General features: G+C 42.2%; 1 protein-coding gene across 8 annotated transcripts in view; it reads left to right on the top strand.

Moving 5' to 3' along the window:
* The window catches only part of triob (trio Rho guanine nucleotide exchange factor b), a 99580-nt gene that overhangs the window by 45070 nt on the left and 30641 nt on the right, over nucleotides 1-23869 (top strand). For all 8 annotated transcript variants that reach the window (XM_075465089.1, XM_075465086.1, XM_075465085.1 and 5 more), the window contains 19 exons: nucleotides 157-279; nucleotides 5304-5495; nucleotides 7365-7496; nucleotides 7927-8157; nucleotides 9412-9534; nucleotides 9856-10047; nucleotides 11843-12012; nucleotides 12303-12477; nucleotides 15604-15799; nucleotides 16387-16553; nucleotides 18532-18651; nucleotides 19690-19788; nucleotides 19882-19974; nucleotides 20692-20841; nucleotides 20996-21110; nucleotides 21289-21404; nucleotides 22264-22386; nucleotides 22752-22946; nucleotides 23358-23473. In XM_075465089.1, the coding sequence (XP_075321204.1) occupies nucleotides 157-279; nucleotides 5304-5495; nucleotides 7365-7496; nucleotides 7927-8157; nucleotides 9412-9534; nucleotides 9856-10047; nucleotides 11843-12012; nucleotides 12303-12477; nucleotides 15604-15799; nucleotides 16387-16553; nucleotides 18532-18651; nucleotides 19690-19788; nucleotides 19882-19974; nucleotides 20692-20841; nucleotides 20996-21110; nucleotides 21289-21404; nucleotides 22264-22386; nucleotides 22752-22946; nucleotides 23358-23473 (2828 nt within the window). The remainder of the gene's footprint in view (nucleotides 1-156; nucleotides 280-5303; nucleotides 5496-7364; nucleotides 7497-7926; nucleotides 8158-9411; nucleotides 9535-9855; nucleotides 10048-11842; nucleotides 12013-12302; nucleotides 12478-15603; nucleotides 15800-16386; nucleotides 16554-18531; nucleotides 18652-19689; nucleotides 19789-19881; nucleotides 19975-20691; nucleotides 20842-20995; nucleotides 21111-21288; nucleotides 21405-22263; nucleotides 22387-22751; nucleotides 22947-23357; nucleotides 23474-23869) is intronic.

The raw sequence follows: 23869 nt of genomic DNA, 5'->3' as shown, positions 1-23869 counted from the left end.
GGAGGGATGAGATGAAAGGTTTTGTGGGGTTTTTTTTCAAACCCCAAGCACAGCCCCTCGTATTCTCACCGCTGTTCGGCACAAGATGGAAAGGTTTTTTCTTTGAAACGCCTTCTACAAAACTAACTGCATTCTTCCCACCTCTCTGTTGCCTAGATGTTCGATTGGATCATGCACAACAAGGGGCTCTTCCTCACCAGTTACACAGAGATTGGAGGGAACCACCAGCATGCTGTTGAGCTGCAGACGCAGCACAACCACTTTGCTATGAACTGCATGGTAAGGCGCAGTCTTTCTTCTTGCCTTGCTCAGATATGCGGACATTAACACCCTCACATAAAGGAAATGCAGTCACAAACCATTACAGTTTTTCCCTGCAGTATTAAAAAGCCGCTCATCTTTGTACAGCCACCACACAGACCCTCTCTGCTTCTTTATACAGGTTCATCCTCTCCATTGGGCTGTGACTTGCTGTAGATTGATATTTTCTGTCCTGCTCTCATTTTTCTTACAATATTCTGCTGCTTTTTTTTTTTTTTTTTGCCACGCCTCCACTCTATCCCTCTCCGTCATGTCTTTTCGTGGGAGCAGTTCCCCGAAATTGACCATATTGCCTCTGTGCCTCTCCCACATTTGATTGCTGGTGTCTACTTCTCAAATCCATCTCCCATCAGATCTGCTGATGACTAATACGTGTAGCTGTGGACATTATGCTGCCATTCTGTGCAATGTCTAATCAAGACATTTATCATTTCCACACGTCGAGTATCCAAGACAGATTTTCTGACATAAAACTGGCTTCAAAACTATCTAAAGGAGCGAAATAAGTAGCCCATTACAATCTGATGTGGACAGCAGCGCCCCCATAACAAAAGTTGTGCAGGACCAATGGCCTTGTTGTCTAAACAAACTGTTAACATTGAAAGCACAAGGGTCCAACTGCAGCTTCAGTAACCAACCAGTTACCCCTGAGAGAACAGTGGTAGAATACACTAATGGACCTGCAGTGTACTTGCACATGTTTCCGCAGTGTGCATATACTCACACAGGCACAGTCGGGTTAAGTGTGAGTGACCACCGCCCCGCCACCCATTCTTCCACAGGAAGCTGCGTTTCCCCTTCCTGTTGCCTGTGCCGCTGAATGGAAATACACGGTGTCAGTTTGTGAGTTTGTGTGTTCGTCTGGAGAAACCGCCCATGTCCTCTTATTCATGTATGTTTTCTCCATTATGTAGAATATTTTTGATGAGAGAAAAAAGAAAGTAAAATACCATGAGTGCTGAATTTTGCCAGTTTGTAGTGAATGAGCATTGGCACCTGTTACTTTGCGCTTTACCGTCCATGGAGATTTGTAACTTTTATGCCCCCTGTGGGAGTCACTTCACAAATGCAGTTGGGGAATTCTGTTGACCAACAGCCTTTTAGACATATTTTAACGTTTATAGCTCATGAACCAATCTTGGATGCCTTTTCTTATATTTCTTGTTGGAGGAGCACAGATTTAAGATATTTACAGTTATAAAATACATTAAATTAAGACCCATTACTTTCTGTATGCTGATTGTGTGATACAGAGCTGTGTCTCACAATCAATCACCAGGAATTATAGCTAAATGTTCCTTCCGCTGCTCTGTTTTCTGTTTTTTTCTTTTTTTCTTTTAGTTGTTTCCTCTGAAGCCATAACAAATGTTCTATTATGACTGAATAATGAAGAGATCATGGTTGTCAATGTACCCTTCTAATTCTAATTCTAATTCTAATTTGTTAAACTGTAACAAATTGAACTCGCAAGCCCAAGTGCAATTTTCAACCGAAAACATATTCAGATGCAAGTTGGTCCGAAGTCTTTCGAATTCTTACAAAATCCCAATTTTCATTTGTTCTATTGTACAAATGACCTCTTGATATTCATATGATGAGCAGGGGGACAAAACTTCAGGTGTAGTAAAGATAGAAAAAGAATTTAGGAGTATTTATTTTCATTAAATCTTTTTAAAGTATTTTATTAAGTATTTAAGTATGTATATTTATTGACATCCTCCTGGACAAGTATATTAAGCCCAATAAGTACAATAAGTACAATGAATCTGCACATGATTCTAAATTATGCTGAAAGTATACATAAACATATAATCATTGACATGCAATCTCAGCGAGTGGTTGTCTCTACATTTTGAAAATGTTGTGCATGCGCAGTGGCCTTCTTTTGTAGCATCAGGCAGACTAACATCGGCAATGCGAATGGTCCGGGCGGGATCCCCCGTGCATGCTGCTGAAATACAGAAAGAATGAGCTGTTTCTCGCTTCTGCCGAGATAAATAAAGTTGCTGTTTTAGATTGTACCACTTCGTAGCCTTAATATTTTTCATAAGCACGTGTACAAACATGGAACTTTAAAAAAATGTGACCCTCACCTCGAGCACATGATGATTGACAATGAACAGTTCATTCCCAGAAATACAGCCAGGGAGCTCCGTACTGGAAATGCGACAGATTGGCCTCGACATGTTTCTCAAGTTCCCTTCAGAGATCAACAATCCAATTATGCATGGCTTTTGTAAACGATCTCAGCAAGGATTTGTGCTGTTTGTTGTCACTTTACTGCGTGCAATAATACGTTTGTTGACAACTTACCTAGTTCCCTCCTCAGCATTCTCGATACATCTGACAGGTCATTGCCGCATACATTGTTTTTTACTTTTTGACCACCCACTGTAGTGGTGCAAAGCCCAAAAAGTCTGCTGTGTATTAAATGTTTTGATAATTCGTAGACAAAGGAAGAAAAAGTTTACTCACAGAAGAAGCTCAGAGCAATTAGGCCTGCAATTACCAGAATGCAAAGCACCACCAGCCCCACTGTAGCATACATGAAGACCACTAATCGGAAAATGATGATGGTACTGTAATCCGCAGTTATGCTTTTTTCTATCGTGTGTGTATGCATTTTGCTGCTTTGATCATATTTGACATAGAAGTATCTTACCTAATTGGTTTCTTTTGCCTCTGTTTCCACAGAACTCAGGGCGCCTGATAGTTCTTTTATTCCTCCTCTTGAATCAGGGCCTTGTTCCTGTGCTCTTGAATCCTCTTGTCGTCCCACACCAATAGAAAGTGTGTCTCCATTTTCATAAGTGTCATCGTGACCTATCCATTAGTCAGCATCCATTGTCATGTATTCATTATCAGGACCGTCAGCTGCTTCGGGGCCCTCCATTGTTGGATCGCGTTACTGTCTGTAGCTGAGTTGATGTTGTGTATGCTGTTGATGCAAATGACTTTAGTGGGAGGTACAAATTTGAAGCGATTTCATTGGAAGAATCTGACAGACCTGAAGTACCAAGTTGAACAGAAAATAATTATAGTGCGAACTAAAGCGAACGTTTAATTGATCTGTAATGGCTGCAATGGTTACAATTTGGGAAGAAATAAGAGGAAATAAGCGCAATTGTAAATACTCGTAAAACCAAGGTGTTACACGAGCTTCACATGTTATAATTGCAAGATCTCAACTTGTTCAGGGAGGAAAAAAACAAAACAAAACAATGGCACATCCCTGAAGGTACGGAGATGATTTGCCAGTAGTTTGTATACAAGAGGATATTTTTTAGAGATTAGCAATAGTTCCAGTGAAGACAGGAGAGCTCGATGTGGTGAAATTGATTTGGGAGACAACACGTCTAACAGTGAACTGCAACATATTCAAAGCTGAGACGCGCATTGTTGTGGCGGTTCGTCCGGAGACGTTTGCTTTACCAGAAGAGTGATCTGGAAAAGCGCCGCGTCACACTTCATTTTAGCACCTAAGATTGAGTCGTTGTCTCAGCTGATGTAAGACCACAGGAGGAGTCAACTTTTATTCATGCATTTTTCCTCACATTCTGCAGAATCGCCACATTATGAGTACATTATGTGCTAGAAGGTGAATTCCCAGTGGTCATCAAAGGTTTATATGTGTGTTTTTTTTTGTTTTTTCTTCCTTTTTTCAGTCGTAAAAGCTCTGAGGTCAACATGGTCATCTTTATCCTCCAAAGGACTCCATTGGCAACTTGTCTTTGACTTCAACATAAATTTTAGCAATTTTGTTCTCCCTTTTCCCACTTTATCTATTTTCTGTCTGTTTTCACTTTGCCACTCATTCTCCTCTCCCGTGGCAGCATGAGGTTTAAATCAGGAAAACCATTTTCTATCTCTGCCCAGCTCCTCCTCCCTCCTTCCTTACATGCATCCGTTTTGGATTAAGCCTTTACCGCCCAGTGTGTTTGAGTAGTCCAGCCCCCCTTCCTGTCCAACACATTCCCCTTCCCCCGACGTACGTGTGTATGTCCTTATGGAGCGACATGTTACTTGAAGGTCTTAGATTCTGCTTTCCTAAATTACTCTGGTGTCCATAGGTGCCCAACTCCATGAATCCTATTCTAGCTGTGATATTTCATGTGTGCCTTTTGTAAAACTTTCATAATAGGATTATACTGTGCCCTAATGTTCACCTACTCACCTACTGTTGTGAGAGCAGTTCAACTCCATTGATTCCGCATGTGACACCGCTGCCTCTGTTATTCTCAGGCAAATTGTCAAGAGCTTAGTTAAGAGCTTTTGATGGTTGACTTTGGACAGTGGAAGTAAAGCTATCCAAAAATCCGTGTAAACCCTGGTGTGAAAAAGTGAGAGACCATCTCAGAGCCTTGCAAGTTAAACAAAGTGAATGCAGTGTACGCAGGAGCCATAATGGGCTCGAGGAGCAGTAATTGAATAGAATAATAACAGGCCGTTAACACAGTTGTTAATTAGCGTTTGCTGATCCGTGCCTATCTGCACAAAACAGCTTGAAGCCTGTACATTAGAAAAAAGACTGAAAGATTAAGAGGTAATTTGGGTTTTTTATTAGTCACATGAGGGTATGCCTCCCGAATGAATGGCTTTTGAATGTCCACAAGGGTGCGTGTGCGTGTTGTGTGGTGACAAAGATGCATGTATTTACTTTTATTCCGTCTAAATTGACTTAATGTTCTTTGTGAAAGCCCTTGTGGCCACTACATTTCACTAACTCAGTTTGATTCCTTTGCACCTACAACGGTTTAGCTTGGCCATTTCAAGATGAAGTGGCAACTTCACGCATCAGGGTTCACAAATTGAAACTACATCAGTAATTTGCCCGGAGGACTGTTAATTCATCTGGACAGGATGCCTAAACAATAAAGTTACATGGAAAAACATTCTTTATACGAGGCCAGTCTTTGGAAAACAAAGTTTGGTGTGTGTTTTAACCTTTGCTGTCTTGGCTTTTTTCTTTTCTTTCAAAACAGAATGTCTACGTGAACATCAATCGAATCATGTCGGTAGGGAATCGGCTCCTGGAGTCGGGCCACTATGCCTCCCAGCAGATCCAGCAGATCTCAGGCCAGCTAGAGCAAGAGTGGAAAGCCTTTGCTGCAGCGCTGGACGAACGCAGCACATTGCTCGAGATGTCTGCCAGCTTTCACCAGAAAGCCGATCAGGTACAGACACGCAACACTGTTAGGCACACAGAAAACCAAGCATACTTCCAATTAAATTAGATGCCCCTGGAGCTGAAACATTACTCGCACACGCGCACATATATTCAGGATAAATACCAGTCTTTGTGTAGTTGTTTATTAAACAATAAAAGAAAACCATCCTGCAAATATATTTAGCTAAACTAAACCTGCTGGAACACCGTTCATATTGTGAAAAACAGTGGGGATAGAGGATGTGATTTTAAGGATCAAATTTAGCGGTTGGATCTGTGAAAACCTGCTACGGTTTTAAGTATTTGCAAAATTTTAATTATAAAGAGAGAAATGCATTTTACAGGCACCAGAGGGACTTTATGAGAGCCGGAAGACCACTTAAAAAGATCGCTACTTCCATCCATTGCTTTGCTTACATTCACAGCAACAATGCATTAGATGGTGGTTGAATCTGTTTACTCCTGATAATTGTTGCGTTGCTTCTTTTCTCTGAAGTTTTTGATGTTCAAGACTGACATTTAAGCCAGTGAGTGTTACCGCTCCGTTCTTGTCAAATTCAGTCACGGGCACGATGTTGAACGTTTGTAGTCTATGTTCTTGATGCGGTGCCCCTCAGTAATACGATCCCTTGGAAAATGTTTTGGAATTACCGCACCTGGAGGATTTTCTTTCAGATTTTTAATTTATTATAAATAAATAAATAAATAATCACAAATGTGATACAAACTAGGGCTGCCTCAAAGCGAGAGGGTTCCGGGTTCAACTCCCAGCTGGGGCCTTTCTGTGTGGAGTTTGCATGTTCTCCCAGTGTTTGCGTGGGTTCTCCAGCTTCCTCCCACTCCCACAAAAAGGTTAATTGGTGTCTCTGAAGAACTTTTCCCTAGGAGTGAGTGTGAGAGTGTGTGTGGTCATTTGTCTCTGTGTGGCCCTGTGATGGACTGGCGACCTGTCCAGGGTGTACCCCTCCGATGACTGCTGGGATAGGCTCCAGCACCCCCGCAACCAGACCGACGGATTAAGCGGATATAGAAAATGGATGGATGGATGGATGATACAAACTACTTTATATGTTAGTTATTGTGAATAATAAATTTTTTTTTCTTTTCACAAATTATGGAAAATATTGTGTAATCACTGAATCATGAGGGAGAAATGGTGGAATTGATGCACACCTGTGAATTTACCATAGAGGGAATGACCATCATCTGCCCTGGTCCTGTGCATGCTAACATCTGGCAACGGGTCTTCCGTTGAAAAAGAACCCTTTGCCTGAATGGAATCAAAAACATTTTGGACAAAGCTGACAGGGAATACTAAACATATTTTGTCACATACCGAGCTGAATTACCTTCCTGAAGGAGTTTTATAATCCTTATCCCTTGTTTCGTCATCTTTCCTGTCAATCAGCCCGCTGTCACAGCTCGTTAGGGTCTGAAAGCACTCTCTCTTAACTGCAGACTCCTTTGATTTGATTTTTCTCCATCTGAAAAAAAAATTTCAAGCTGTGCATAACAAACCCAGAATGTTCAGTTGCAGAATAAACGAGTTATGAGTCAAACACGTGATTGGCTCCTCCCAAGAGCGGTGATTCCATCTTTTTAGCCAGGAGCTGTACACAGTAATATTTATATGGCTCTTGTCCAGAACAGAATTAGTCTCAGGGAACCTTTGTGTAACCAAGCATTGACTTTATTAGTATTAAATTCTTAAATTCCTGGATGAAAGTTTTGTGAAAAACCTTTTTGCATTAAAACACATCACAGTGTTATTAGCATGTGATTGAAATACAGCTGGAGTCGGTTTACTACTGCTCGCATATTACACTGTGTAAGGCTGTGTTTTATGCAGTGCTTGTGTTGCTTATTCTCTCCTCAGTACATGAGTAAAGTGGAGCCGTGGTGTAAGGCTTGTGGCGAAGGAGAGCTGCCCTCCGAACTCCAGGATCTGGAAGATACAATCCACCATCACCAGGGATTATATGAGCACATTACCACCGCATACTCAGAGGTCAGTGCACAAACACAAACATACACACACAAAAACAACCATGTCAAAAATACTGAGGCATATGCAAATGTTAGCACCCACTTTTAAGAATGCAAATAAAAGTTGATAATTACCCAAATCATGTTTTCAAAGTTTAGTCACACTATACAATGCAGACGCTTTAAGTTGACCCGTCATTTATGTTGTGGTGATGTTTATTTGCATCATTTTAAAGTAAACGAACATGAAAGCAATTGTGAACTTTATAGAATTTAGAAAAACAAATTAATAATTATTTTTTATTTATGAAACGATAGCTAAATGATTTAAAACCACATTCTTACTGACATAAGAAAAAATACATCTTTTGTATTTTTTAAATTCAAACATCTTTTACAAAGATCCTTTCTGGCCTCTTTGTTTATGTAATTCTACACGTTATACTTTACAGGTAAGCCAGGATGGAAAGTCTTTATTGGACAAATTGCAGCGCCCTTTGACCCCAGGAAGTGCAGATTCGTTGATGGCGTCGGCTAACTACTCCAAGGCTGTGCACCATGTTCTGGACATCATCCATGAGGTGCTGCATCACCAGAGGCAACTGGAGAACATCTGGCAGCATCGTAAAGTCCGACTGCATCAGCGTCTGCAGCTGTGTGTCTTTCAGCAGGATGTTCAGCAAGTAAGAGGCGTATGCAGACATGTGCAAAGAAAGTCTGCTATGATGAGACTTTATAAATATTTTGTTTACTCGTGTTCGATTTTTTAACTTCTTTAAATTTATTAGGGATTTTTTTTTGTGTGTATTTGGCTTATTGATTTGCTGCTTTAGCACAAAAAAATTCCCCATTTAAGCACTCATAAAAGATGATTCTATTCTATTTCATTCAGTGGTGGAGTCCGCAGAAAGAGCCATCCCATCTTTCCTCTGTGTCTGATGTGCTGTAGCAACTCTGTGCATTACAGCTGTAACTGCAGGTCTCCCTCAATGTGCAGGCCCATCCTGTCACCTTCCTTATAGCCATGGTTAAGAGATAGAAATCAGAAACTATTTTATTATGCAAGTATTGTGGGCGTCTGTCTAATTATAATTATAGTTATTGATGATGAGGGAAATTTCTGCAACCGTTCAGTGCAATATTGCAGATGGTTTGATATTAAGGAAATTATATAATCATCTTCAGCTCTTTCAAAGCCTTTTTTAACCTCCTCTTGGGTTTTCTAAATGAGAGCCACCACACTCTGCATGATTTTGAGCAAGGCAGAGCTCCTAGATCAAAACCAGCAGTTGGGTTTATGGTACCATCTCTGTGTCTGCACCCTTGGGGCGTGAGCCCCTCTCTGCCCTTTTCCTCCCTTTCTTGCTTCCTCTCACTCTCTCTTGCTGTATCTCTGTGCCTCTGTCTTTCCCCACTTCCATCCGCTCTTTCATCGCCCTTCTCTCTTGGTAGCGGTTTCCATGGTGATGCAATTTACTGTCACATGAAGTGTCGAGGGCATTGTGCATGGGTTCCTGTGTGTTTGTCCCATGGAAATATTCTCTCAGAGACCTTGAAAATGCCATTCACTACCTCACATTGAAACAAATGGAGTGTGCCGTTCTGTTTGATGGATAATGAGATATCTAAGTATAAAGACTTAAAGCCTATCACGCCCACAGAGGGAGTGTTTGCACCTTGCACTGCTTTGGATTTACTTCTGATGTTTCATGCTTTAAACATTAACTGTAAACATTACAGGCTCCAGATGGAGCAAAATAAAAGAAAACAGGGTCGAGCTGAGCGGGAGAGTTTGCAATTTGAGGGATTTTACATCTATAGATTGCTGTTACTTATGGGATCTGAATGGAGCCATTCTAATCGATTGCACCCCCTACTGCCTGAAAATAGGTATTGCATCCACAGCGGTTGGACTGTTTTTGTCTGGTTGTTTCCAGGTGTTGGACTGGATAGAAAACCACGGTGAGGCCTTTCTGAGTAAGCACACTGGTGTTGGGAAGTCTTTGCACAGAGCCAGAGCTCTCCAAAAGAGACATGAAGACTTTGAAGAGGTTGCACAGGTGAGTTTTTAAAATCTAGTGATGCATTCTACACAGTAAAGTAAATTAAAGGCATAAATCTTCACACTCCGACATACATTTTCCACAAAGAGTACAAGTATTTTTTTTTAAGATGTGCAAGTTTAATAGATCTAAAAAATAACATGATATGGAATGTTAACGAAGTGGTTTCAGCACACAGATTTGTATTTACATTGTTGGACCAGACTAGTTACAAATAAATCAAGGCTTCAGCTTTTGGAGACTGAATATAATGGTGATAATCAAGTGCCCGGAGATACTGAACTTTCCTTTTAATTATTTTTCATGTTTACATTTCAGAACACCTACACCAACGCTGACAAGTTGCTAGAGGCAGCAGAGCAGTTGGCCCAAACTGGAGAATGTGACCCAGAGGAAATTTACCAGGCCGCCCACCAGCTCGAAGATCGCATCCAGGACTTTGTGCGCCGTGTCGAGCAGCGTAAAGTCCTCCTGGACATGTCTGTTGCCTTCCACACGCATGTCAAAGAGGTATGCGCTGCTTTCCTCTTTTAAGCCTTCCAAACCCTGATTTGACCGGTTTGGTACATTCAGTCAGCTCCCACCTGAAAGCAGAAGGAGAAAGATTTAATTTATAATTTAAAGGATTAATTATTATTCCAGCCTGCACTTACATGGGAAGGAACGACTGAGGATGAGTAGAAAATAATAAAATATTGTACACAGTCAATAAATGCAGTAACGGATAATCTAAAAGTCTAAATAGTAGGTGACAAGAAATGAAAGAATGAAAGAAATCTAATGTAAAATGTTAACCATCAGCTGACTCAATAGTCACATTTTTGGCTGGTGTCACTCAAACAAAGTTGATGAGTGAAAAAGGACAGGATAATCAATCCAGGAACCCGCTGGCCTCAGACTGTTGACTTTGGGGCCAACAACCAGTGTTTCGATACTGGTGTCACTGTTATCCATGTAACAGTTTATGGAAACCTACTGTTCCATCTGTGATCAGTGTTTCAATAAACAAACAAAAGCTAAATCATCTTCAAACTAGGGCCTGTTGTTTTGGGATTGTATTTGGCCAGTGCATGTCTCTCTTTAGCCAGCGATATTTACTTGCATGCAACCACTGCAAGCAGAAATTCGAACATATCTGGTGCCACCGTCCTGTGGTATCAGAAATGCTGCAGCGCTAGAATCGTTTTGCCTTGCAATGGCACATGCCATTTATTTTCAGTGCCATTTGCACCATGGCAGTGTGTACAAAAGGGCCATGTGTTCGAATATTGTATTCGCATGTGTAAACCTCCATCAACTTCTGCTTTCGTTTGCCTGGGCAGTACAATTATGCTTACACAAATGAAAGGCTGCCTAACTTAACCTACCTTCTTCTCAACTTTCATCATGACAAGCATGTCTTTTTTTCTTTCTGTAATTTACCATATTCCTCAGGGGAAAACTGCGAGTTCTGCAAGGATGTGGTGTTAATTACTGCTCAGCCTCCCCTAAGGTTGCATACATTTGAAAGTCACATATTCTGGAACCTTTCCAGACTGACAAAGCATGTGCTCTGCACGTGCTTAGTCTTTGTCATGTTTAAGTAGTCTCATGGAGAAAAGCCAGGACCATGCCATAAAGACTCATCTCTTTTGCCCTATGTGTATGCTAAATGTAGTTGCAACCCATAATTAAAGGGCAAACCAGATACTTGCAGAGACAGAGAATTAACCAGTATAGAAGAGGGGGTTTATCTGCACTGATTTCCATCAGGCAGAAGGATACGCCACTGTATATTCTTGTTATAATAAAAAGAAAAGGAAAAAAAAAAAAACTTGACTTGTGTCCATTGCCCGTCTAGTTACAGGTAATGTGCTACGTACCATATTGATGAAAAGAATGTCAGAAGTATATGTGCCCGAGTGTTGGCAGCCTGGGTATTAGATGAACAGTGGTTGCCTGGGTCTCTCTCCGACATCCTGGATGGTGGGCCAGGGCTTCAGTACACTGAGCCAGCTCATCCAGATGGCTAATCTGTGACAAAGATGACCAATCACAAAACACCAGCTTGGAACAGAATTGGTTGAGTCTTGATTCCTGAATCGCATCTTGTCTCTGTCCATTTTGCAGCTTTGTAGATTGACTCCTTCATCTGTGTTTATCCCACACCGCTCTATGGATCAGCCCCGCTCCCTTTTCTCCCCCCATGCGTCTTCTTCCCACCAAAATCGCTGTTTAGCTGTCCTGATTTATTGTTTGCTTTGTCACTTTGAGGTCTGCGGTCCACTATTAACAGTTTCATGTTTTTTTGGTCTGTCACTGTTAGCTGTGGACATGGTTGGAGGAGCTTCAGAAAGAACTGCTGGATGATGTATACGCCGAGTCAGTAGAAGCAGTGCAGGATCTGATCAAGCGATTCGGTCAGCAGCAGCAGACCACCCTGCAAGCAACTGTTAATGTTATCAAGGAGGGAGAGGACCTCATACAACAGCTCAGGTGACTATTATTATTCTTTGATTAACTCATGTATACATTCTGTAATATTTAGTACAAGCCAAATTAATATACCCCTCTGATAACCAATTTTCAGTATCACCCAACACATAAGCTTAGATGAAAGGACACAAATTGCTATAGATCAGAAAATTACTAGAATGGATTTTCAGATTTAAAAGAAAAGAAAGTGGAAATCTTTATCAGGAATGTCTCAGTAACAGCTTTTGGCTTGATCTGTGGCCACGTATATACACTGTTAAACATCTTCTGTATTCGTCTGCTGTTCACAGAGATTCTGCCATCTCAAGCAACAAGACCCCCCACAACAGCTCCATGGCTCACATCGAGAGTGTGCTGCAGCAGCTGGATGAAGCCCAGGGCCAGATGGAGGAGCTGTTCCAGGAAAGAAAGATCAAACTGGAGCTCTTCCTTCAGCTCCGCATCTTCGAGAGGGACGCCATAGATGTGAGTGGTCGGGGAATTGAAACTGCGTGTATGATTTTTGGTTTTCGCTTTGTGAGTGGCAGAGCAGGTGTTGGAAAGCTGCATGTATGGCATCTGATACAAAAATAGTCTTGGAGAATTTCACTCTTTAGTACGAACAAGTCAAAGATGCATTTTGTTTATTATTCTTTTTAAACCTTCCTCAGGGAACAGAAAGGCATAGGCCCACAGGGACAAAGTTAGCTGTAAGAACAGAAAATATAACTGACAAAAGACATAAGGAAGCTTGCAGGTGAAAAGAAAATTGCCCACAATAGAAAGCAAATGATATGTAAAGGACAATGGAAGGACGCACATGATAATGCTCCACCGACTAATTTCCTCGTTTCTTGTTGGCTGTTTTAAGTTTCCCAAAACGATCCATGAGAAAGGAGTGTACTTTTAAATCAAAGTGACTCTGAGCTGATGGACCATTTAACCGTAAAAGACAAATTCAGTCCTTGTAGCGAGGAGTCCTGCTGGTTTAAAGCATGGCTGAATTCACAGTATCGCTCATTGGTGACTAAAAAAGCATTTAGTTCCACTTGATGCATCTCATCCACTTTCTCGTGGCTGTTTTTTTTACCAGAGGTTTGCTGCGTTGTATCCACACATTCTTTCAGCATCCCTCTGTGTGAGTGCTGCTTTTCTCAGCTGCTGCTCAGATACGATGACTGCTCTTTTTACACAAGTTTTTTTTTTGCATTTTTCTTGCAATGTTTATCTATCTTACCTATCTGATCCGATGAATGTCACAGAAGCACTTTGAAAGCACAAATGATATATATAGGCCTTATTTGGATTCTTAAAAACAAAAAAAGGTGGCAGTAAGGTTTATCGGCATATGTCGTCCAGTCCCATGCAACGTGTGAATGTCCTGTGTGCTAATAGAAGTTATGAGGTTGATTTCAAGGATGCACGTCAGGTCGTGGAACTGTGGTGAATCTGCTAATCCCACGTGCTGAACACTGAAGTCGCCTACGTACACACACACAGACCCAGGATTAATATGACACAGAGCTCGAGTATGAAGATGGGCGGAGGAGGCATTTTTTCCTCTTTCATTCCCTGCTCCCACATACACTTAAACACACACTTGCATTGTGACACTCCCTCTCGGCTTTACTTGGGGGGGGCGAGTTGTGTAAGGTGAGGGTAGCGGTGAGACATACCTTCATCTTTCAGTGCTTTCCTCCTTGACAACAAACACTGTGTCGCTGCGCACAACCAAGAAAGAAGCAGGCAAAGGGAAGACTTATGGTATCTCCTCTTCCAGGTAGTTTTCTTAGTCCTGGTAGATGAAGGAAATGGTCTTTTTGCACACAGAAGGCATTTTACTCAACTGCAAGAGGAGAGGAGAGCAGAGTTCAAATGAAGGCTTGGTAAGTTTGTTGAACCTTGTTGCTAGATTTGAAAAGAAAGGTGATTATCCTCTGAGCAAATCAAAACAAATTGTGCTGATTTTATGACGTGAGAATGACAGAAAATCCAAATTCCTAGAGTTGCCTGGGGGGGGCTGATTACTGGTCTTTGCGTGTTTGTTGTTTTGCAGCAAAATATTTTCCCTTTTCAACTCACACAACAGAAATTAGTTCTGTAGTACTCAGGGAAACACCTGTTGGACAATCTAACAACAAATTGGGTTCGCTGGCAGCGATCACTAATGGGATCATGTGTATGATATAAAAAAAAAAAAAGAGTATCTCAGAGAGTTGTTGTCTTTTAGAACTCACTAAAGGTAGTTCACCACTCTGTTAAAGACTGTGAGAGATGTTATTGGTCACCAACAATGGGAACTTCTCTGCAGCAGCTTTGGGACTTCTGGTGTGTGGAAGTAAGCCTGACAATAGATGTCGATAGCTATTGTTGTTAGCCGTAACTTCGTGTTTCCTAAATCATGCATGTCATGAATACAATAAGAACAGTACTGATGCCTTTGTACATTCTTTTGAAATGATGCCCATCTTCTTGCAAGTTTTATCACCACTGTACACTGTAGCTGCATCGTGAATCAAACTCTGCTTCTGTTTCTTGCTCTATTGTTTCATAACATACCCTGACAGGATCAGTTCTTGCCCTGGGTAAATTCCCAAGAGATAGGAAATGAAACATTCTCCTTTATTGAGTTTACTTGTGATTACCAACATGCAAACATCAAAATTCCCCTTTTCTTTTTGACACTTTCTACCGTAGCTTGATTTTTCATCATTCTCGAAGGTCTTGTAAGACACAAGATGGCAGTTTCTGAGCTTTTTTTGAAAACATCCATTTGAAAGGTTACAGAACAGCTGAACAAAGCTCTGAAACTCGGGTCCAGTCTATGCAGAGACTTTCGTCCTTGTCAGTAAAGCAGCCAAGAGCGCGAGTGTTGATCTTTCAGCTGCAGTTCTGTAATTGTCTCTCTAAAAGGTAGAAATTTCACATTAATCTGGGATTTTAGACCGTGCCAGGAGCTGTGCCAATATTAGTTTGGGTTGAAAATGATAAAAATCCACACAAAAAGGAGAAATTACCAAAGTGCAGACGAGACCTCCGTGTAACAAGTGGAAAAAACTGACAGACAATAGCTAATGGTGCCAGAATCAAGGTGCCCCTGGTATCGTGATTCAGCCGACGTGGGCAGTAAGAGACAAGCACCAGCATCTCTGTACATCTGCTCTACCAATTGTGCATTACCAGCGTAATATGCTGTCAGCTGGAGTGTTGGGTTACGGCAGTTTAACTGTCGAGTTGCTAATAAAGTAAAAAAAAAGTATAAATTCTCTCAAAAGCAATTTTATAAGTATACTGAAATAATTGTTGTTTTGTTTTAGCTTATGAGCGTCTTTTTTTAAAATTCTTTTCAAACCTGTTGTCCACTTTTGCAGTCAAAATAACAAAAACAAACTGTGTCTGGGAAGAGTGAGCGGCACATTGTACATCCCTTCGGACAAAGGAGATGAAGAAGCGCATCCATTAACATCAATTACAGTGTGGATTTATATTCAAGTTTGCCATCTCAATCTTTGTTGTCGAGAAGCAAGAAGCGTTTGTTTTTTTTCCTATGATACATGTGGCATGACCCTACTTCCTTTCTCTTATTTTCTCGGCCCCCGTCCCCCCCCTCAGATCATCTCGGACCTGGAGTCATGGAATGAGGAGCTGTCCCAGCAGATGAATGACTTTGATACAGAGGATCTGACCCTAGCTGAGCAGAGGCTTCAGCATCACGCGGACAAAGCACTTACCATGAACAACCTCACGTTTGACGTCATCCACCAGGGACAAGAGCTGCTGCAGTATGTCACAGAGGTCCAGGCATCCGGTGAGTGAAGTAATTGAAAATACTCAGACATAGAGGCTCTTTGTGGCTCAGCACAGAATATATAGACCTATCAGAAGCCCACCAAATACACAGTCATAATCCAAATCATCTTTAGCAGCCATTATAAATATGGTCGCAGTCTGTGTAGGCGGTTTGAGTTCAGAGTAATCACTGTTAATTATCGTTAGAATAATTCAGTACATTTACTATAGGCCATGTATCACCACAAACTCGTCACCATATTGTGTAGTTGAGTTGTTTCTATGGGAACGAGGAGGTTTCTCTTTCTACTGGTGCTGTGACTGGGGCATCCGGTCATCCGGCCAACAGAGAGCATCTGGAACTCCGCTGAAAGTGGGCGGATGTGATGTGTCCATGCAGATATTGTTTGCCTTCTCATTCTGTGTAGTCACACATAGGCCCATCTTGTAAAATGTAAAAGTATCAGTTCAATAGGACGACCCAAAGGTCTCATTTTTAGAAGATTATATCGCATGTGGAAAAAAAAACAAATAATAAAAGAAACAATAAAAATGAGAAGGGCGGGATTGTTGTTTGTATCATACGGACATGTCTGCTTTTCGCAGGTGTGGAGCTGTTATGCGACAGAGACGTGGACATGTCCACACGGGTTCAGGACCTGCTGGAGTTTCTTCATGAGAAGCAGCAGGAGTTGGACCTGGCTGCAGAGCAGCACAGAAGGCACTTGGAGCAGTGTGTCCAATTAAGGCATCTCCAAGCGGAGGTCAAACAGGTACGCGTGTAAAGAAAGAAAGAACAGAAGACTGTGATCGGGAGGGGTGGTGAATACAACGTTAAAGCAGACTGTAATGGTCTTTTCCTCCTCAGAATGAGGCCCGACTGTTCAATGGAAAGACGTTTTGACAGTTTATTGCTACAGCATACCACGGTGTTAGTCCAGAATATGTGTGTGGTACAAGGCAACAGTAGACTCTGCCTGTACATGACCAGGGGTTGATGATTCATTCTGTGTCAACAGTCTGTCTCCCTCCCTCTCGTTTCTTTCTCTTTTTCACCGTCTTCGCTCTGACTCTCCTTAGACTTTGGAAATTCAGCCAAACTGTACAAAAAAAAGTCCAAAGTATACGCACAGTTCCATGTTTAAACGTTCCCTGAGTTCAGTGGGCTTACGTCAGCATGGAAAATTAAAAAAAGTAAAACAAACACAAAAAAAATGAAAGAAAACTGTGTGGGAGGCATAATCATTTTTGGAAGTTGACCAAGGTTTCAAACGTTTGTGGACAGTTTGCTGCTGTGTTGCCGCAAATGTGGGTCAGATGTGATTGAGATGGACGGGTTTAGATTGCGGTGGCGTTGTTTTAATAATGTGAGGAATGAAGAAGTGACCTTGCGAGGGACGAGGAGAACAGTGACTCCCAAAACAAAACAATGATTGCAGACAGGTGAAGTAAATAGTCTGCACTTATAGTACATATAGTACACCTTTTAACCCAAAGCACCATTCAAAGCATCCATGCACCCATTCATACACACTCGACGCGTTAAGCAAGTGATGGATGTGAAAACCTGCAGAAACTCACACACCCATATGGTATCAGTCATGAGGTAACCCGACTTAAAGCCTATCCTGACTGTTGGCATCCCTTTTCTTTGGGTGTAATACTTAAGGCAAAGGATTTTCCACTAAACATGTGTGCAACTGTCCCTGGCCTACACCCATCACAAACCAGCACAAAAAGTAGTTAGTGACAGTGTGCCTTTGCTTGTTGTTGTGTGTGTGAAGATCGTGTCAACAAGCTGCTCTCTCTTCCGTAGCAGGTCACAGTTACAGCACGGCACACGTATGGAGCTGTTTAGCCCGCTGATGTTTCAGAACAAAACAAAAACAAACGTATTTTCAGTTTCCACAGCAATATCAATAATAGTCGCGCCGCCTGGTAACAACATGCTTTATGCCTCTACTTGCTAAATGGATAAACGTCGCAAGAGAAATGACTGAACCTGACTGTAACTGCACTGTTGGGGCTAAAGTTGGTGCAGACACCATCTGGCAATTGTAGCCTGTGTGTTCATGCTGCTGATTTGTTATTGTTTTTTTGTTTTTTTTTTACAAATAGTACAGCCCTTCAATCCCGGGTGGAGATGAGCGAGAGTACAGTGTTCTGCACTGCATTATAGTTCAAACTTCTCTGAGATAAAATAGTGCAGCTCCATGCATACCTGTCCTGCTGCCTCAGGACATTGTAAGTGTAACGGAAACATCGGCCCTGTTGAAGTTGCTTGAAAGCGAGAGTCAGTGTTGGGTTGCATCATCACTTTTGCAGTTGGGCCTGTCACCCACTCAGCAGGTGTGCTTCCTGAGTCGGAGACGGAGCAAAGTGTCTTTGGGAGTCAACCCTTTGGCTCGAAATAAGCCAGCATAACTATAAGCAAATGTGATCTGGGGTCCTTCTGGCGTTATGTGCGTAAAGCAGGGGTTGTGGTGCGGTAGATGAGGAGGTTTTGCACAGAAAAAAAGGGTTAAAAGTTAAGGGTAAACCGGGAAGTTTGGGAAGCTTGAACAAAGTGGAACAAGGGATTAAAAAGCCAAAGGTGAGGATGGAAAAAGAAGGCAGAAAATGAAAGAGAAGAGGTGGATGAAGCTGTGTTTCTATCGAAGGATAACGGTGAAATTTGGAGCAATAAGTAGAAATAAGGACTGAACAATGATAAGAATTTAAAATGATGAACACCTTCCGTGTGTGCTGCAGGTGCTGGGTTGGATCCGAAATGGCGAGTCCATGCTGAACGCCGGTCTGATCACAGCCAGTTCGTTACAAGAGGCCGAACAGCTACAAAAGGAACACGAACAGTTTCAACACGCAATAGAGGTGAAAAGATCATAAAACCTTTTCTTTTCCTTTTTTTTTTTTTTTTGTTGCTTTCTGTTTTTTCACCAGACCAAAGGACATGAAAAGCTACGTGTTCATCTTCACATGCTTATTCCAGTTTGCTTATTTTTTTTCTTTTGAAGTTTTCTGATGAAGTCCATGATTTCTTGCTTTGTTCTTCTTCTATTTCATCAGCTTTACCATGCCATGTCTGTTGTTGTTCTCCATTTACCATTGCTTTCCCACTGCTTTTTGTCCTGCCCTTATCCCCACGTTTTTTCAAACTCTTCAGGTTCTTATCTGTCTGCGCCTCCACTCCTCACAAAGTCACACATGAAATGGAATCATGAATAACTGCTATCTCTGCCTCTTTCTTTCCTCGCTCCCCGCTCACCTTTCGTCTTTATGCACTGATTATGCCGGGTGCATTTCTTTCAACCCAATTGAGACCGGCTCATTTTAATGCAGGCCTGTGCCCGACCTACTTTTTCATTGATCGCATAGACGCAAAGATTCACACTCGCTAGAAAAGCCGTGCTTTTGTGTATTGTTCATTACAGGCTGGAATTTTAACTAACGTGCCACACCTGAATCCTCTGACCTCTTCAATGGGTCCTGCGTGAAAAGAGAAAGAGCTTTTGAAATGCCCACCTTCACTGAATCCTGTTGGTGTTGCAGACATTTAAACAAATATGCCACATTAACATCATCAAAGACGGCAGTACGTCCTTCATTTTTCTATTATCTCCCCCTTCTTAAACGCCTCACTCTCAGGGTAACCGCTATCCTTTCATTCCCCGTTGCCTGTCCAGCTGAGTGCTGTAACCAGACACTGCTTTGCTCCATTCAGCCCTGACTCTGTTGTTCTTTAGTCCCCACTTCTTAATCAAACTGCCCTGGGGAACCATCCTGAAGCCCATGCTGACGTTTTAAAACAACCGCTGTTATGTGTACATTGCTATTTTTCTCATCATCGTAATGTGACTGGGTTTTTTTTGTTTGTTTCTTTCTTTATTTTGTATCTTTCCCTCCGTGTAGAAAACCCATCAGAGCGCGCTGCAGGTACAGCAGAAAGCTGAGGCACTTCTCCAGGCCAACCACTACGACATGGACATGATCAGAGACTGTGCGGAAAAGGTGCTGTTCAGTTCCGCTCACCTCTCTGTAGCAATCCTGTCGTGTTTTTCGAAGCTGAGAGTAGAAACCTGATGAGTTTTGTTTGACTTGAAGGTGGCAGACCACTGGCAGCAGCTGATGCTGAAGATGGAGGACCGGCTCAAACTGGTTAATGCTTCTGTAGCCTTCTACAAAACCTCCGAACAGGTACTGTTGTCCGTGTGTGTGTGTGTGTGTGTGTGTGTGTGTGTGTGTGTGTGAGAATGGGTATGTCACATGTGATCTTGAACCTGAGTGAGTCTCACTCTGATAGAAAGGACATTTTCCCATCAGTGGTCCTATAAAATCATTCGACTGCACAATCAGACTCTGATAGAAAATGTACTCTCTGTGATTTTCAGAGGATTATATTTGCACAGGTTGCATGAGAGTCTGAAGTAGGACATGGAGAAGGCTGTTTCATTTGCGGAATTTCAGCACATGATTAAAACTTATACAATAACTAGGAGTAAAGATATAGTTGTCTTTTTTGTTGTTACTTTTTGCCACCACTATAATATTCTGCAAGACAAATTGTTAATTATGAGTATACATCTAAAGAAAAAGAGCCATTAATTAGAACAAATAAATGAAAATGACATTTCTTTTTGTCTTTTAGGCATTGTAAACAGAACTTGCACAAGGCAAATGTGACATTAGAAATATTTGAATATGCAAACAGGTGGTGGCGCCAATTCTGCACTCATGGGTCGCTACAGGGGGGCAGAAAGAGGGGGGGGGATGAGGAAATCTGCTGTTTCCATAGAAAAGGCAGATTAATGCAAACATGATTGAGGTCAACTCAAATATACAGTGTTGTGCGATTTTTGGACTAATTGTGGCAGGCCAAGGGATAATTAGAAGCTGTGTCTGTGTCTGTCTCAGGTGTGCAGTGTGCTGGAAAGCCTCGAGCAGGAGTACAAGAGAGAGGAAGACTGGTGTGGTGGTGCGGATAAACTGGGCCCGAACAGCGAGTCGGACCACGTCACGCCGATGATCAGCAAACACCTAGAGCAGAAGGAGGCCTTCCTCAAGGTGAGAAAAGAGCATTTGAAATACATAAAAACATAATTGTCCACCTGCTTAGTTGTCTGACTTCTAAGCAGATTTTCAACGTTGTCCCTCTCAGAAAGATATATCTCCGTTGACCCTTTTAAGTGACATTTGTCTTCTTGCTGCACGTTTGCAGGCCTGTACATTAGCCAGACGTAACGCGGATGTTTTCTTGAAGTACCTGCACAGAAACAGTGTCAACATGCCCGGCATGTTGTCCCACATCAAAGCTCCGGAGACTCAGGTCAAGAGTGAGTAAACAACTAAATAATCTCCACCATGTGTGTCCGATCGTTACAAAGAACTTATTGAGCTTTTTCTCCCCAGTGTTGTTTAATGTATTCACTGGAGTATTCATTTGGATGCCCGGTTTGTTCCGTTATAAAGTGAACATCCCAAATAAGCAAAGTCCTTGTGCTCCTTCGTCAGATATCTTAAATGAGTTGCTGCAGAGAGAGAACAGAGTCCTCCACTTTTGGACCATGAGGAAGCGCAGACTGGACCAGTGCCAGCAGTATGTGGTGTTTGAAAGGAGTGCCAAACAGGTGCGTGTTTGTGTAACCTATGTGTGTTTAAGCCTAAAATGATGAGACCAGACGACTGTGTTTGGCATTTGATTCACTAAACAGAGGAAAGAATAAGCCTCCTCACTCACTGATGATGGGCTTTTAAGTACATTGGGATGTTGATTTTGCTTTGTTACAGCATTCCGTTTTCCATCATCATTATTTTTTATTTTTTCATTCAATTTTTAGATTTGGTTTTTAGGGGAGCGTTTACTTTTTTCGCAACAGTTTTTGTTCAAATATCCATGGATCTGTGAGTCGAGATCATTTGCTATCAGCATTGGTTTTGGATGTCTTCATGGTCCAGAGACTGAGCTGACATCTGGACTCTTGTATAAAAGTAGAACTTTAATTTCAGGGAGAAATTAAAAAAAAAAAAAAAAAAAAGTGCCTACCAGGGTATCCATGGCTGTGAGATAAGATGCATCTAGCAACCTCTTGTGGCGTTTAGATGACACAACACCTGCACAGAAACCTTTGCTTGGCCAGTGAAACCTGATGACGTCATACTCGTTTCTAGAACGCGGCTATTCTAAGGCTTTCCAGGTTATATCCCAAGGGCCTCGATGCTTATTGGTCTGAGTGGACCAGTTCTGCCATTGCAGGTCAGATCCCCTGCAGGTCCAGTTTTAAAGTAAATAGGCCATAGAAGGAGTGAGACATTGTAAAATTGAATGAAGAAATGCAGTAAGAAGTGGCAATGCATTGCATCTCAATGGTACAGTTGATGCGTATCACAAAGATATCATTTTGTTCAGATATTCCTCAGATGTGATTGTTGATAGACTGAAATCTCTGCGGTGTCCGTGTACTCACTTGTGATTGGTTGTTTCCTCAGGCCCTGGAGTGGATCCATGACACCGGGGAGTTTTACCTGTCCACACACACATCCACTGGGTCTAGCATACACCACACACAGGAGCTACTGAAGGAGCACGAAGACTTCCAGATCACGGCAAAGGTAACGCTTCCAGATCACAGACGCGTGTGTATGTTTGTTTGCTGATTTATTTGTGAAGCTCGAAAAGAGGGCGAAGTGACAGAGCTCCTGTGTGTCTTTTCCTGCCTGTTGCTCTGCCTCCTGTGTTGTGTTTGCAGAGCCCTGCACTCTGCTGTGAGGCCCATTTCAAGGGCAGTTTATTGTTGTCGTTCCTCGTTGCTGTGTCACTGTTATTGTGTGTTAGAGAGCAAGCTATTGTGCCCATCAAGCAGCGCATCATTCCTAACTCTTTCTTTCTCTCATCAACCTTTTCTCTGTCGGCACTGCCTCTGCGGCCGTCCCTCTCCTCTCTCTGCCCCCTCCCTTGAATGTCGCTCTATTGACAGCAAACCAAAGAGCGGGTGAAGCTGTTGATCCAGCTGGCGGATGGGTTTTGTGACAAGGGCCACTCCCATGCCCTGGAGATAAAGAAATGGGTGTCCTCGGTGGACAAGCGGTACAGGGACTTCTCTCTCCGCATGGACAAATACCGAACCTGCTTGGAGACGGCACTCGGCATTTCTTCTGATTCAAACAAGGCTGTGAGTGCATGTTTCTACTGTACTAACTGCGTTTAGATGCTGTATCCAAATACCTGGGATATATGTTGGACTATAGCCCAACTAATGTGAAGATTTTAAGAAGTAAGGAGATAATATAACTAAAAATACTGACCTCAAGCTTAGCATTTGATGGTTCTTCATGGATTCATGTAATCAAAGACTCCACAGCTGGGCTCGATGTCATTGTCTCAGCTGTAGGAGCCAGGTGGTCAGATGGATAACTGGGACTGTCACATCTCATCTTCTGTCACTGCTTGTTCCTGTTGAAACTCATGTTCATGAATGGCTTCTAATAGAAAGAAAACGCATCCCATGTTAGCGTGCCGACTCCTGAATGACCAATGGGCCGGCTGTGCACCTGATAACAGCCCCTGCCTTCTGTGTTTTCAGAGTAAAGAGCTGCAACTGGACATAATCCCAGCCAGTGCTCCGGGGTCAGAGGTCAAGTTGAGGGATGCTGCCCATGAACTTAATGAGGAGAAGAGAAAATCGGCACGAAGGAAAGAGTAAGAGAAACAGACGTGTCTATTGTCTCCTGATCACACCTTCTCAGAATAATGAATTTTTCTTTAGCCGCAGCCAAGCTCTTCAGTTCGGTTTGTCAGGGTTTAATGTCAAATAGAATAACATTAGCACATTATAATCAACACTAAAATCTTCCTATCCAGTCGACGCTGTACGCACATAGTGATGCAGTTTATGGTGCATGGTAGCGCAGAGTGCTATTTTGCCTTTGGAGCATTTTATCTCACAGCACCACGCTGCATAGAATGACTGCGGGGAGTAGTTGTAAATGGTTTATAGGTTTATGAGAGGAATTCATACAGCAGGGAGTCCGTGAACAGCCTGTAAATGACATATGTTAACAAACCATCAGGGAGTTATAATGCACCCACCTCCAG

This window comes from Odontesthes bonariensis, chromosome 5, assembly GCF_027942865.1.
Source record: "Odontesthes bonariensis isolate fOdoBon6 chromosome 5, fOdoBon6.hap1, whole genome shotgun sequence".
NCBI lineage: Eukaryota > Metazoa > Chordata > Actinopteri > Atheriniformes > Atherinopsidae > Odontesthes > Odontesthes bonariensis.
Note: the sequence above shows the minus strand (reverse complement) of the source record. Positions and strands in the feature narration are given on the sequence as shown.